Source organism: Scyliorhinus canicula, chromosome 8 (genome assembly GCF_902713615.1).
Source record: "Scyliorhinus canicula chromosome 8, sScyCan1.1, whole genome shotgun sequence".
In the NCBI taxonomy this organism is placed as follows: domain Eukaryota; kingdom Metazoa; phylum Chordata; class Chondrichthyes; order Carcharhiniformes; family Scyliorhinidae; genus Scyliorhinus; species Scyliorhinus canicula.
This window is the reverse complement of record NC_052153.1, coordinates 32,649,900-32,665,482: the sequence shown is the minus strand read 5'-3', so window position 1 is coordinate 32,665,482 and position 15,583 is coordinate 32,649,900. Positions and strand designations below refer to the sequence as shown.

The following is a 15,583-nucleotide window of genomic DNA, read 5'->3' as shown; positions in this document are numbered from 1 at the left end:
GCTGAGAGCTAAAGAAAATATAATAAACAAAAGAATAAGGTTCTTGATTCAGATGGACATCTTCCAGTTTGCTTCTTTCTCAAGGTTAGGTCTTCAGTTAGGATATTTCTTTTCCTTCAGCTTGTACTTTCTTTTCCTTCATCCTGTAATTACTATTATTATTATTATTAGACTGAGAGACAGCAAGCTACCTGCAACAGGGGAGGGAGACAACACATCTCCACTTCCTTCAAGGGTTGAGAGGCTTCTGGCAGCTTGTCGCCAAAAAAGCAACCTGGCAGGAACCAATTGCTGACAGTTGTCAGGCAGAACAATGTCCATGGCCAACCCATCGGTTGCCAGTTAGCCAATCGAACAGACTTCCTCCAAACTGGTTCCTAAGATTCACTCGGTGCGAAGGAGTCTGGTTTCCCTTCTCCAAAACACAAAACCATTCAAAAGCCTGAAATATATACTTAAATACTTAATCAAAATTTAGCATACACCATCTAAACACCTTTTAAATTTGCCTGTTAAAGGTTCCCAAATTTACAGTAGTTTCTCCCACGATTCACGTCTCCGGCAAAAGTTGGTCTGACTCCATAGAAATTGCAGGACATCTGAAATTCCCACCCCCACAGTGAACCTGGCAACACAGGAGTACTAATGTGAGATGTGAGTTTGCTATTCACACCCTTATCCCTTGCAAGAAAATATTGTCAGAAATGCGAATGAGGGTGGGAATCCCAGAATTGATTCCACAATTTTTAAAGCCCTTCACCTCTAATCCAACCTGGACTGAGGTACGAAGATCGCTCCTTCTGTCCCTTGAGTCCAACTCCACATGCTCCTGTTCATTCTTTGCCTGTTCTGTAATGACCTGATTTATTCATACACAAACTCTCAGTTATCAGACATTAAAATCCATAAAAGATGGAGGCGATGGTCTGATGGTGTTTTTGAAAGGATAGCTATCAAAAAGATTGTGCCAGATTTAGGTAAAACCTAGGGGCTGTAAGTATAAAATAGTCACTATTAGATCCAAGAGAGAATTCAGTACAAGCATTTGGGAGCTGGTTTAGCTCAGTGGGCTAGACAGCTGGTTTGTGGTGCAGAGCAAGGCCAGCAGCGCGGGTTCAATGCCCGTACCAGCTGAGAATTCAGGTGCCGGAATGTGGCAACTAGGGGCTTTTCACAGTGACTTCATTGCAGTGTTAATGTAAGCTGACATGTGACAATAAAAAGAAATGATTATTAATTTCGAACTCATGACCAGATGAAGTTGTTGATGCAGATATGAATTGAAGTAGAAACTAGATAAACACATAACAAAGAAAGGAATAGAATGATATTTTAATCAGCTTAAATGGAGAAGAATGGAAGGAACATAAACACTGGGGAGGGCCTGTCAGGCCAAATTGAGCTGTAAACACTAGCTGAATATGTAAATAAGTGTTAGTGCATTCTACTGTATGGTTACAACATTGAGGGTTTAATGCTGAAAATCATTGATGGCTACGTTTTCCTTTATTTGAGAAGAAGAGAGAATTTATGGGTGGGATTCTCCGACCCGCTGCACCCATTTTCTGGTTTGATGTGCCCCCGCCAGCAGCGGGATCCTGCATCCTAGCAGACGGGAGATTTCCCATTGTGGACACTCCCACGCCGTCGTGGAATCTGCGGGTGTGAGCGCGCTGCCGGTGAAATGGAGGATCCCGCCATCAGAGAATCCAGCTGAACTTCTTTGATTGAAAGTTATCACCCAAAACTGAAACATTTAGAAATTTAAAATTCCTTTGAATGTGATCTGATCGATGCAAATGAAGCAAAGAAGCCAATCATGATGAAATTGAAGTTCTGAATCTATATGCAAACGTGACTATGCAAGTTTTCGAAAATTGTCTTCTGATTTTAAAAATATGTACATTTCGTAGGTCAGATTCATTGGTAACCACTATGATAACTTATGTATATGTTTGTTGAGCTTGATGATTCCCGATAATGCACATCAGGTGACATGAACTTTGTTTTATTTTTTATTGGATGTTGCACATCCCTAAATGTCCTAAATGAGAAGGTGGTGGTGAGCTACTTTTTTAAACAGTTGCCGTCCATCTGGTGTAGGTACACCCAAAGTGCTGTTAGGAAGGGAGCTCCATGATTTTGATTCGGGGCAGTGAAGGAACGATTATATAATTCCAAGGCAGGATGGTATGTAGCTTGGAAGGGAAAATTGCAGGTGCTGGTGTTCCCATGCATCTGCTGCCCTTGTCCTTCTAGGTAGTAGAGGTCCTGGGTTTGGAAGGCACTGTCAAAGGAGCCTGACTGAGTTCCTGTAATGCATCCTACATGTTGTGCTTTCATTGTGCAATGGTAATGGAGGAGTTTAAGGTGGAGAATGGGGTGCCAATCAAATGGGTTGCTTTGCCCTGGATGATGTTAAGCTTCTTGAGAGTTGTTGGAGCTACACTCATCCAGGCAAGTAGAGCGTGTTCCATTACACTCCTGACTTGTAGGTGGTGGACTGCCTTTGAGGAGTCAGAACATTCATCACAGAATTCCCAGCCTTTGATCTTTTCCTCCAGCAATGGCTAATCCATTTGCAATCCTCATCATATTGATAATGGGGATTCAGCATTGGTAATGCCATATTGAAGAAAGGTGGTTAGAGTCTGTCTCGTTGGAGGTGGTCATTGAATGGTATCTGTGTGGCACAAACGTTACTTGCCACATGCCAGCCCAAGTCTGAATGTTGCACATGGACACTGATTGCTTTCGTATCTGAGTCATCACAAATGGTGCTAAACATTGTGCAATCATCAGCAAAAACACCACTTCGGAAATTACGACTGAGGGAAGGTCGTTGATGAAACAGGTGAATATGGCTGGGCCTAGGTTCCCTGAAGATCTCCTGCAACATTGTCCTGGGACTGAAATGATTAACCTTCATCAATGATGACCATCTTCCTTTGTGCTAGGTATGACTCCAACCAGTGGAGCGCTCCCCCGATTCCCATTGACATCAGTTTTGCTTGAAACTGCACTTGGTCAAATGCTGCATTGACGTCAAGGGCAATTACTTTCACCTCAGCTCATTTTTCCATGTTCGGACCAAGGCTATAACGAGATCAGGAACTGAGTAGCTGTGGCGGATTGTAAACTGAGCATTGGTGAGCAGGTTAGTGTCCTGCAAGTGCCTCTTGATAGCACTGTCGAAGACACATTTAATCAATTTGCTTCAATTGAGAGTAGACTGAAGGGCCAGGATGATTTCATCCCTGTACCTGGGTAATTTTTGACATTGTCGGATAGATAACAGTGTTGTAGCTCCAGTGATATAGCTTCACTCGGGGCCCAACTAGATCTGGAGCACAAGTTTTCAATACTACTACTGGAATATAGTCTCGGCCCAAAACCTTTGAAATATCCAGTGTCTTCAGGTTTTCCTTGATATTAATTTCAGTTCACTACAACTGTTCACCTCTCTGTTTCCTCTCACTCATATCACTTCATATCCATGCAGTCACTATCCTTTGTATTTGATTGTGTCTGTTATGCGGCACTTATTGAAGAGGTTGATGTGCTCAAAAGCTAATTCAGTCACCAGCACCAGATGAGATGAAACCAAGCTACTGAGAGAAGTAAGGGCAAGTATTCGAGAGGTATTCATATAATCTTCAAATCCTCCTTCGGGTAGTGTCAAGGACTGAAGAGAATTGTTAATATTACATTTTGTTTAAAAAGAGAGGCAAGGACAGGCCTCGGTGGTGGAAAAGCTTTTAGAAATGATAGTCTGGAACTAAATTAACAGAAATGTCTTTTTAAAGACCGTGGGAGGGATTGTCCGACCCTGCGCCAGGCCGGAGAATCACTGGGGGGCAGAGCGGAGAACCGGCGCTATTGGGGCCGGCTTGGTCGGCGCGGTGCCGGTCAAGCGCCCCCCCCCATGATTCTCTGGCCCAGATGGGTCGAGCGGCCGTAAAAAAAATAAAGACGAGTCCTGCTGGCGCCGTTCTGACCTGCTCTGAGCTGACGGGACCTCGGCGTTGAGGGGTCGGGTGGCGGCCTGTGATGGAGGAGGGGGTTACGACCACAGGGGAGTAATCCGATGTGGCCTGGCCCGCGATCAGGACCCACCGATCGGTGGGCCGGCCTCTCAGTCTCCCGGCCTCCTTTCTTCCCCGCCGGCGCTTGTGCTCCTGCGCCATATTGGGTCGGGGCCGCGCAGACAAGGGAGACACCGCGCATGCGTGGAAATCGTGCCGGTGGGACAGTTCATGCGCGGGTTTGCGCCGGACTCACTGCACATGCGCCTATCCACCGGCACATCTTCCATGGCCTGATCAGCAGCCAGAGCGGCATGAACCACTCCAGCGCCCTGCTGGCCCCTTGTAGGGGCTAGAATTACTGATCGACGGCATCAACACTTTGCCTCAGGATCAGAGAATCCCGCCCCATGTACGTCCCCTCAATCACAGTGATGTCATCAACCATTGCCATCATCCCATATAAAAAGGTTAATCAAGTTTGTTGAACACAATTTGCCATCCATTCTGGCCTTAATTTATCCACATTCTAAGTTTCTGTTAATTTAGTTCCAGATTATCGTTTCTAAAAGCTTTTCCACCACCGAGGCCTGCAGTTGTTGAGCTCATCCTTGCATCTCTTTTTGAACAAAACTTAGTGTTAACAATTCTCTTCAGTCCTTGACACAACTCGAAGGAGGATTTAGAGATTGTATGAATACCTCTCGATTATTCGCCCGTACTTCTCTCAGTAGCTTGGTTGCATCTCATCTGGTGCTGGTGACTAAATTTGCTTTTGAGCACATCAACCTCTTCAATACTTTTTCTTTTTCAATTTTGAAGACATGAGTTTCTCAACTACCTTCGTTATCATGACTTTGGTATTACCTTCCTTAGTAAAGACAGATGGAAAGTACTCATTTAGTGTCACAGCTTCCCTCTCTGCCTCCATGTCCTTTTTGGTCCCCAGTTGTACTAGCCCCTCATTTTGCTACCATTTTATTATTTATTTGCCGAAAGAAGACTTTATATTCGTGGCCAGTCCCTTTCTTTGCTTTTTTAATTGCTTTCTTCACTTCCACTTCAACTCTGAATTTTCCATATACATTCATCCAGGATTCTGGATTACCAACTGACTCTGTCACATGCAGCCTTGTTCTGGTTCATCTTACTGTAATGGATTGGCATCCAGGGATTGGCTTTGTTTGTCCTCCTTTTCTGTCATGGGAACGCACTGGGTATTTACCCAAACCATCATCTCTTTAAAGGCAGTCCAATATTCCGTTACAGTTTTGCTTGCTCATAGAACATAGAACATACAGTGCAGAAGGAAGCCATTCGGCCCATCGAGTCTGCACCGACCCACTTAAGCCCTCACTTCCACCGTATCCCCGTAACCCAATAATCCCTCCTATCCTTTTTTGTCACGAAGGGCAATTTAGCATGGCCAATCCACCTAACCTGCACATCTTTGGACTGTGGGAGGAAACCGGAGCACCCGGAGAAAACCCATGCAGACACGAGGAGAACGTGCAGACTCCGCACAGACAGTGACCCAGCGGGGAATCAAACCTGGGACCCTGGCGCTGTGAAGCCACAGTGCTAATCACTTGTGCTACCGTGCTGCCCGTCTTGGATCCCAATTTCTCTCAGTCAGAACTGTTCTCAACCCATAAAAGTAGTCTATTAATTATTTTTACTTTGAGTTGCTCCTTGTCTATTTCCTTTTTTAAATTAATTTACCGGATGTGGGTGTCACTGGTCAGGCCAGCATTTATTTCCATCCCTAGTTGTCTTTCAGAAGGTGGTGGAGAGTTGCCATCTTGAACCACTGCAGTCCTTGAGGTGTAGGTACACAAACTGTGCTGTTAGGGAGGGAGTTCCAAGATGTTGCCCCAGCAACAGTGAAGGAACAGAAATATATTTTCAAGTCAGGGTGGTAAGTGACTTGGAGAGGAACCTCCAGGTGGTGGGGTTCCCAGGTATCTGCTCACTTATCCTTATAGATGGTTGTGGGTTTGGATGGTGCTGTCTGAGGAACCTTGGTGAGTTACTACAGTGCATCTTGTAGATGGTATACTTGGCTTCCATTGCTCATCAGTGATGGAGGGTTTGAATGTTTGTGGAAATGTTGGCTGATCTATTCCTCATGATACAATGATCGCTGTCGAATAACTGTTGCCAAACTGACACTTGCTCAGCTTTTTCTGCCATATTTCCCAGAATTGGACTCAACAATGCCTTGTCCTTCATTGGGCTAAAAGCAGAAAGTTCTGGAAAATTCTCCTGAGCATACTTTGGAAACTTTTCTCTCTCTGCCATTTACACTATTTCCATCCCAGCCTCTGAGGTTGTATAAGGCTCTGTTCAGACCCCATTTGGAGTATTGTGAGCAGCTTTGCACCCCGTATCTAAGGAAGGATGTGCTGGCCTTGGAAAGGCTCCAGAGCAGGTTGACAAGAATGATCACTGGAATGAAGAGTTTGTCATATGAGGAGCAGTTGGGCTGGGCTGGTAAACTGGGCTGGTTCAGCACACTGGGCTAAATTGCTGGCTTTTAAAGCAGACCAAGACAGGCCAGCAGGACGGTTCAATTCCTAGACCAGCCTCCTGAACAGGCGCCGGAATGTGGCGACTAGGGGCTTTTCACAGTAACTTCATTGAAGCCTACTTGTGACAATAAGCGATTTTCATTCATTTCCGTTGAGGACTCTGGATCTGTGCTCATTAGAATTTAGAAGGATGAGGGGGGATCTTATTGGATCTTACAGAATACTGAAAAGCCGAGATAGAATGGATGTGGAGAGGATGTTTCCACTAGTAGGATAAGCTAGCACCGAAGGCCACAACCTCAGACTGAAGGGATGATCTTTTAAAACTGAGATGAGGTATTTCATCAGCGAGAGGGTGGTGAATCTGTGGAGCTCTTTGCCACAGGTCAAATCACTGAGTGTCTTTAAGACAGAGATAGATAGGTTCTTGATTAATCAGGAGTTATGGGGAAAGGTCCCTGATAGGCTCAACCCTTTCCCTCGTTACCTATTGCCCTTGTTATGTTCTGTGTTATGGCCGTGGTAAAGATCAACACAGAACATCTTGTTCTTTGACTAGTAATTTCATATATTGACAAGATGAACCAGTGTAAAGACAACCAATGAACTATAGTACAAACGGTAACTAATAATTGAATTCAATAAATTCTCCTGGAGCTACTTCTAGTGCGACTGTATTCCAGTACGACTTATTACCAACTGCCCTGGAGAGGTTTTGCACGCTGTGGCTTGATTGATTGTTCAGACCACGTGACCATTTCTCGGTAAGATTGCTCTTAAAGGAACAATCACTATGCTCAACAGAAGGAAGAGAGAGAAGATAAGAGGTGGAATGCCAAAGATGACATAATTTGAGCTGGCAAAGGAGGGTTCAGACTGCAGAGCTGGCAGGGGAGGATGCAGACTGCAAAGTTAGCAGGGGAGGATGAAATCTACACAGCTGGCCAGGATGGATACAGATTGAAGAACTGGCAGGGGAGGACGCAGACTGCAGAACTGGCAGGGGAGTAGGAGGGCAGCGGAACTGGCAGGGGAGTATGCGGACAGCAGAACTGGCAGGGGAGGACGCAGACTGCAGAACTGGCAGGGGAGTAGGAGGGCAGCGGAACTGGCATGGGAGTATGCGGACAGCAGAACTGGCAGGGGAGGACGCAGACTGCAGAACTGGCAGGGGAGTAGGAGGGCAGCGGAACTGGCAGGGGAGTATGCGGACAGCAGAACTGGCAGGGGAGGATGCAGACTGCAGAACTGGCAGGGGAGGATGCGGACAGCAGAACTGGCAGGGGAGTATGCAGACTGCAGATCTGGCAGGTGAGGGTGTGGGCAGCAGAACTGGCAGGGGAGTAGGAGGGCAGCGGAACTGGCAGGGGAGTATGCGGACAGCAGTGCTGGCAGGGGAGGATGCAGACTGCAGAACTGGCAGGGGAGGATGCAGACTGCAGAACTGGCAGGGGAGGATGCAGACTGCAGAACTGGCAGGGGAGGATGCAGACTGCAGAACTGGCAGGGGAGGATGCGGACAGCAGAACTGGCAGGGGAGGATGCAGACTGCAGAACGGGCAGGGGAGGATGCAGACTGCAGAACTGGCAGGGGAGTATGCAGACTGCAGAACTGGCAGGGGAGTATGCAGACTGCAGAACTGGCAGGGGAGTATGCAGACTGCAGAACTGGCAGGGGAGGATGCAGACTGCAGAACTGGGAGGGAAAGGTGCAGGCAGCCCGACCATTTTCCTTACTAATTCTCAATTCATTCTTGTCCGTGGAGCCATTGCTCCTTATGATGTCTGTAAGAATTAGTTCATTTCAAATGTTTGAGCGTTGTATTCCTGGGGGAGGATGCAGAGCTGGCAGGGGGATGCAGGCTGCAGAGCTGGCAGGGGGGCGTGCTGAGCTGGCAGGGAAGGATGCAGGCTTCAGAACAGGTGGGGAGGATGCAGTGCTGGCAGGGGAGGGTGCAGGCAGCAGAGCTGGCAGGGGAGGGTGCAGGCTGCAAAGCTGGCAGGGGAGGGTGCAGGCTGCAAAGCTGGCAGGGGAGGGTGCAGGCTGCACAGCTGGCAGGGGAGGGTGCAGGCTGCAGTGCTGGCAGGGGAGGGTGCAGGCTGCAAAGCTGGCAGGGGAGGGTGCAGGCTGCACAGCTGGCAGGGGAGGGTGCAGGCTGCAGTGCTGGCAGGGGAGGGTGCAGGCTGCAAAGCTGGCAGGGGAGGGTGCAGGCTGCATAGCTGGCAGGGAAGGGTGCAGGCAGCAGAGCTGGCAGGGGAGGGTGCAGACTGCAGAACTGGCAGGGGAGGGTGCAGGCTGCAGAGCTGGCAGAGGATGGTGCAGGCTGCAGAGCAGGCAGGTGAGGGTGCAGGCTGCAGAGCTGGCAGGGGAGGGTGCAGGCTGCAGAGCTGGCAGGGGAGGGTGCAGGCAGCAGTGCTGGCAGGGGAGGGTGCAGGCTGCACAGCTGGCGGGGAGGGTGCAGGCTGCAGTGCTGGCAGGGGAGGGTACAGGCAGCAGTGCTGGCAGGGGAGGGTGCAGGCAGCAGAGCTGGCAGGGGAGGGTGCAGACTGCAGAGCTGGCATGGGAGGATGCAGACTGCAGAACTGGGAGGGAAAGGTGCAGGCAGCCCGACCATTTTCCTTACTAATTCTCAATTCATTCTTGTCCGTGGAGCCATTGCTCCTTATGATGTCTGTAAGAATTAGTTCATTTCAAATGTTTGAGCGTTGTATTCCAGGGGGAGGATGCAGAGCTGGCAGGGGGATGCAGGCTGCAGAGCTGGCAGGGGGCGTGCTGAGCTGGCAGGGAAGGATGCAGGCTTCAGAACAGGTGGGGAGGATGCAGTGCTGGCAGGGGAGGGTGCAGGCTGCAGTGCTGGCAAGGGAGGGTGCAGGCTGCAAAGCTGGCAGGGGAGGGTGCAGGCTGCAAAGCTGGCAGGGGAGGGTGCAGGCTGCACAGCTGGCAGGGGAGGGTGCAGGCTGCAGTGCTGGCAGGGGAGGGTGCAGGCTTCAGAACAGGTGGGGAGGATGCAGTGCTGGCGGGGGGGGGGGGGGGGGTGCAGGCTGCAGTGCTGGCAGGGGAGGGTGCAGGCTGCAGAACTGGCAGGGGAGGGTGCAGGCTGCAGTGCTGGCGGGGGGGGGGGGTGCAGGCTGCAGTGCTGGCAGGGGAGGGTGCAGGCTGCAGAACTGGCAGGGGAGGGTGCAGGCTGCACAGCTGACAGGGGAGGGTGCAGGCAGCAGAGCTGGCAGTGGAGGGTGCAGGCTGCATTGCTGGCAGGGGAGCGTGCAGGCAGAATGGCTGGCAGGGGAGGGTGCAGGCAGAATTGCTGGCAGGGGAGGGTGCAGGCAGCAGAGCTGGCAGGGGAGGGTGTAGGCAGAATGGCTGGCAGGGGAGGGTGCAGGCAGAATGGCTGGCAGGGGAGGGTGCAGGCTGCAGTGCTGGCAGGGGGGGTGCAGGATGCAGTGCTGGCAGGGGAGGGTGCAGGCTGCAGTGCTGGCAGGGGAGGGTGCAGGCAGAATGGCCGGCAGGGGAGGGTGCAGGCAGCAGGGCTGGCAGGGGTGGTGCAGGCTGCATTGCTGGCAGGGGAGGGTGCAGGCAGGATGGCTGGCAGGGGAGGGTGCAGGCAGCAGTGCTGGCAGGGGAGGGTGCAGGCTGCAGAGCTGGCAGGAGAGGGTGCAGGCTGCAGTGCTGGCAGGGGAGGGTGCAGGCTGCAGTGCTGGCAGGGGAGGGTGCAGGCTGCAGTGCTGGCATGGGAGGGTGCAGGCTGCAGTGCTGGCAGGGGAGGGTGCAGGCTGCAGTGCTGGCAGGGGAGGGTGCAGGCAGAATGGCTGGCAGGGGAGGGTGCAGGCTGCAGAGCTGGCAGGGAGGGTGCAGGCTGCATTGCTGGCAGGGGAGGGTGCAGGCTGCAGAGCTGGCAGGGAGGGTGCAGGCTGCAGTGCTGGCAGGGAGGGTGCAGGCTGCAGTGCTGGCAGGGGAGGGTGCAGGCTACAGAGCTGGCAGGGGAGGGTGCAGGCTGCAGTGCTGGCAGGGGAGGGTGCAGGCTGCAGTGCTGGCAGGGGAGGGTGCAGGCTACAGAGCTGGCAGGGGAGGGTGCAGGCTGCAGTGCTGGCATGGGAGGGTGCAGGCTGCAGTGCTGGCAGGGGAGGGTGCAGGCTGCAGTGCTGGCAGGGGAGGGTGCAGGCAGAATGGCTGGCAGGGGAGGGTGCAGGCTGCAGAGCTGGCAGGGAGGGTACAGGCTGCATTGCTGGCAGGGGAGGGTGCAGGCTGCAGAGCTGGCAGGGAGGGTGCAGGCTGCAGAGCTGGCAGGGAGGGTGCAGGCTGCAGTGCTGGCAGGGGAGGGTGCAGGCTACAGAGCTGGCAGGGGAGGGTGCAGGCTGCAGTGCTGGCAGGGGAGGGTGCAGGCTGCAGTGCTGGCAGGGGAGGGTGCAGGCTACAGAGCTGGCAGGGGAGGGTGCAGGCTGCAGTGCTGGCATGGGAGGGTGCAGGCTGCAGTGCTGGCAGGGGAGGGTGCAGGCTGCAGTGCTGGCAGGGGAGGGTGCAGGCAGAATGGCTGGCAGGGGAGGGTGCAGGCTGCAGAGCTGGCAGGGAGGGTACAGGCTGCATTGCTGGCAGGGGAGGGTGCAGGCTGCAGAGCTGGCAGGGAGGGTGCAGGCTGCAGTGCTGGCAGGGAGGGTGCAGGCTGCAGTGCTGGCAGGGGAAGGTGCAGGATGCACAGCTGGCAGGGGAGGGTGCAGGCTACAGAGCTGGCAGGGGAGGGTGCAGGCTGCAGTGCTGGCAGGGGAGGGTGCAGGCTGCACAGCTGGCAGGGGAGGGTGCAAGCAGCAGAGCTGGCAGGGGAGGGTGCAGGCTGCAGTGCTGGCAGGGGAGGGTGCAGGCAGCAGAGCAGGCAGGGGAGGGTGCTGGCTGCAGAGCTGGCAGGGGAGGGTGCAAGCAGAATGGCTGGCAGGGTGCCAGTCTGGCAGTTCCATGGTGCCTGTCAGCCAGTTGCCCGTGCCAGGATCGGGCCTGGCAGTGCCCTGCCCTGCCCTTATGAGGTGGGGTGCAGGGGGGGTGGTGCTCGAGGACACCCTAATTGGTTGATTAGGTATCGGGGCATCTGGATGTCACCGTGAGCTCGTTAGTGCAGGAAATTAGCCAAAGTGCAACCTAACAGGTGTTCCTCGCCAAGACCCGAAAAAGAAGTAGAGTCCCGTTTAATAGCAGTCGTTCTCAGCGCTGCAAGCATTGGGATACACCCTGCTAAAAGTGCCCAAAATGGAACTCTGTTCTTTTTCCATTTAATCACACCCATTGCTTTTTTTACAAGGATAATTAAAGCATTGTGTGAGAAACTCTGTTCCACTTGCCTCCGCTGACATGTGAACTCTATGGAAGGGTCTTTGCCTTGTCATAATAGAAAGGCTAATACATGAGCCCTTGTGAGGCATGGCTATGCACCCAGGAGGATCAAGGTTTGCAATCATGATTTGGTTGCAATTCACCAACATGCCCCTTGCAGGCACCTACCTCCCTTCCTGCCTTCTGGTTTAGCTCACTGGACTAAATCGCTGGCTTTTAAAGCAGACCAAGCAGGCCAGCAGCACAAATCGATTCCCGTACCAGCCTCCCCGGACAGGCGCCGGAATGTGGCGACTAGGGGTTTTTCACAGTAACTTCATTGAAGCCCACTCGTGACATTAAGCGATTTTCATTTCATTTCCTAACTCTGACTGCAGCTGATGGCAAACTTGCCCAGAACGAACAGCAGCGCAACATCTTGCTGGGATCTTGTTGCTATGAGAATTCTCTGACCGAGTCCTGCTGACATGTAGACTTCACCACAGAGCGAGGATTTCAAATGAGTGCATTTCTCACACAGATTTTCCGTGAGTACACGGGTCCCTTGGTTGTCCAACTGAAGCTCCACCAACCCGAGAAGATCTGCCTCCCATCTTGATGTATCACAGTTGGCTATCGCTCTATCACCCTTTACCCTCTCCCTTTTTAACAATCAACAATCTTTATTAGTGTCACAAGTAGGCTTACATTAACACTGCAATGAAGTTACTGTGAAAATCCCATACAAATCCCAGTTAATGTAAGCCTACTTGTGACAATGAAGTGAGTAGTCTTACAACACCAGGTTAAAGGCCACTTTCGAATCACTAGCTTTCGGAGCACTGCCCCTTCCTCAGGTGAAGGAGCAGTGCTCTGAAAGCTAGTGATTTGAAACAAACCTGTTGGTCTTTAACCTGGTGTTGTAAGACTACTTACTGTGCTCACCCCAGTCTGGCATCTCCACATCGTGCCAATAAAGGTTATTTATTTGTTTATTTATTATGGCTGCTAAATGTCACAAGAGGGCCATGATGGGATTGTGCCAGCGAGACCTCGGTTTGAGATCTTCCCATCCTCTGCCCCCCACCGGTGGTGATGTGGAGTGATAAATTTTAATTAATTTACATATAATTAAGTGGCTTAATGCCATAACTTCCAACTCCGTGTGATGACCCCCACCCCCCCCAGCAGCGTGACATCACGTCAGTGCGATTCTCTACTGGTTTTCAAAGTTGAAAATCAGTTCTGATGACCACGCTGGGTGTGCAAAATGCCTGCAGACTTTGGGATTGAGGCTGGGCAATGCCCCTGATAATGCCAGTGGGCTCTCGGGGCACTGAGAGGGTAAACTCTTCTCCATTGGGGGAGGGAGGAAGACAGGTGCACCGGATAATGTGCGAAGGGTATCCCCCAATACTTCCATGGTGAGGGAGGATTGTCCCGTTTGTGGGGGGTGTCTCCATAGCCATTGGGGCATGGGAGGGAGCTTAGTCTTCTCACTGATCAGGTCGCCATTTAAAGATGGCACCCCGATCTCTGCGTAACTGAGCTTGCCAGCTCTGTGAGGCCCCATCTCACCAGAGTGATGGCGCTAAACATTGTCACCAATGTGTTTTTCAGATGAAGTGTCAGGAGATCGCGACAGACAACCTGGCTGTGTTACTGGAGAGAAACACACCAGTTTTCAGTCAGATGCTGACACTTTGCCATTTTTTGGAATATTCCGTCCTGAGTGTTCCCTAGGTGCAGAGAAGATACAAGATGCTCTACTGCAGTAACGATGGATAGGAATTTGTGATGGCCCAAGAAGCATTAAGTTTATCCTCTGCAAATGTATAAGAGTAAGTTTTACATGTGATTCCTGCTAACATGGATCTGCTGACACCAGATATTAGGAAGCCACTACCATTTTCCAATTTAACTTTTCACACATTTCTGTAAAGCATGTTGTTAAATAGAATACGCACATGAACAATTTTGTATTTAAATGTGCATAGTTTCAATTGTGGATGTGATGGTGCTTTCTATTTACAATCTTTCAGGCTTCGGGTGTGGGGTATATTCCTGTGAGGTCCATATTAATTTTCATGTTTCTCTAGTTGAGGGAGTAATGAATACTGCTGGCTTTTCATAGTTTCTGATGTTCCTCCAATTTCAGTGGCAGCTTTAATCTTGATTGTATTTCTGTAACAGGTGGAATTTGAAGTTCATGACCTCTACTTCAGGAACAGTGCACCAATCATGGTGCATATCTCGGTAAGGACAGCTGATACCAATGCTCCCAGAATTTCCTGGAACATGGGTGAGTTTGTATATGGTCAACTGAGTAAAAGTGTGGTTCCTTTCTGAAGAATTTAGTCCACAAAAGGTGCATACAAAGGAGATCAATGATGATCTCCTTTTGCCCATTTATATAGTGCAGCAGGTAGTCTAGAACTTCTTTCAAACAAGAGCTTGTAATTTTAATATGTATTGATGGTTTCTGTGTCCCTAGTGTCATGTGAGAGTACCTTTAAGAAATGGGTGTTTAAGAAAGGACCTTTAAGAAATGGGTGTTTATTAGTGATATCAGAGTGTGGGTGGAGCTGGGCTGTGTCAGCCTTTTACTTTCGTTTTAGGCTGATTGCTGCAGGGTGCGTTTTAGTTTCGTTTTGAGTATTGGAGCTGAAACCAGACAAAGCAGGTGTACTGCTGTTCTCTCTGTCATGAAAAGGCTATCTCTTGATCATTTGGTGAATTCAGAATTATAAATGTTCTCTGTAGTGGATGTAACCAGTAGTGCTACTGTTAAAAGGTGTTCATTTTGTCTTCTGGATGTTGTTTGGGAAGTTACTGAGGATTACTTGGTGTTTTATTCTTTGGGGGTTGTATTTGAATTAATGGTTGCTAAGATGATCACTGTTTGTTTTAAAAAGGTTAACTTGAGTTAATAGAATAAACATTGTTTTGCTTTAAAAATACTTTTCCATTTCTGCTGTACCACACCTGCAGAGTGGGCCTTGTGCTCCCCATACCACAATCTATTAAAAATTGTGGGTCAGGTGAACTCCATGCGACACTTTGAGGTTCTCTAAACCCTGGCCCATAACACGAGCGCTATTAGCATTTAGCAGAAGTGTTAACTGGAACCTGCAGAGTACTTTCATCTCTTTAGACTGTCCTTTTCACTGTTGACTGTTTTGACTTGAATCCCCATTCACCTGTATCACAGAATCACAGAATTGTTGCAGCCCAGGAAGAGGCCATTTGGCCCATTGTCTCTGCACCAGCTATAGAAATCTTATCATACCATTCCCATGCTTCTTGTTATTTCTTTGCCCCTCAGATCCTGCATCCCCTTCACAATTTCTCCCCTGTTTTTATATTGTCCATCCGTGTTCTTCCTACCAAAATTCATCACTTCACACTTCGTCCCTATTTGAGCTGACACTCCAAAAATGAAGATTTGTCATTTTAAGCTGTTTTTAATATCATTTGCTCCATATCTAACCAAGAATGAATAGCTGACATTTGTTACATTTCCCCCTGTTGAAGATTAGGCCCATGAAGTAGCACGAATCAGTCAGCATAGCATGCTTTAACAGTTGTGACATGAATGCATTTTCACAGATTTGTTGCAGCGCCCAACACGTCCACACGTAGGGCTGGATTCTCTCCCTCACCACGCCAGATTTCTGCACGCCGGCAGGATGCTCCATTATGCCAGCTAGTCAAGGGGGTTTCCCATTGTG

General features: G+C 50.2%; 1 protein-coding gene across 3 annotated transcripts in view; it reads left to right on the top strand.

Moving 5' to 3' along the window:
* The window catches only part of frem1a (Fras1 related extracellular matrix 1a), a 452,495-nt gene that overhangs the window by 205,967 nt on the left and 230,945 nt on the right, over positions 1-15,583 (top strand). For all 3 annotated transcript variants that reach the window (XM_038804357.1, XM_038804358.1, XM_038804359.1), the window contains one exon: positions 14,046-14,154. In XM_038804357.1, coding sequence (XP_038660285.1) covers positions 14,046-14,154 — 109 coding nt within the window. The remainder of the gene's footprint in view (positions 1-14,045; positions 14,155-15,583) is intronic.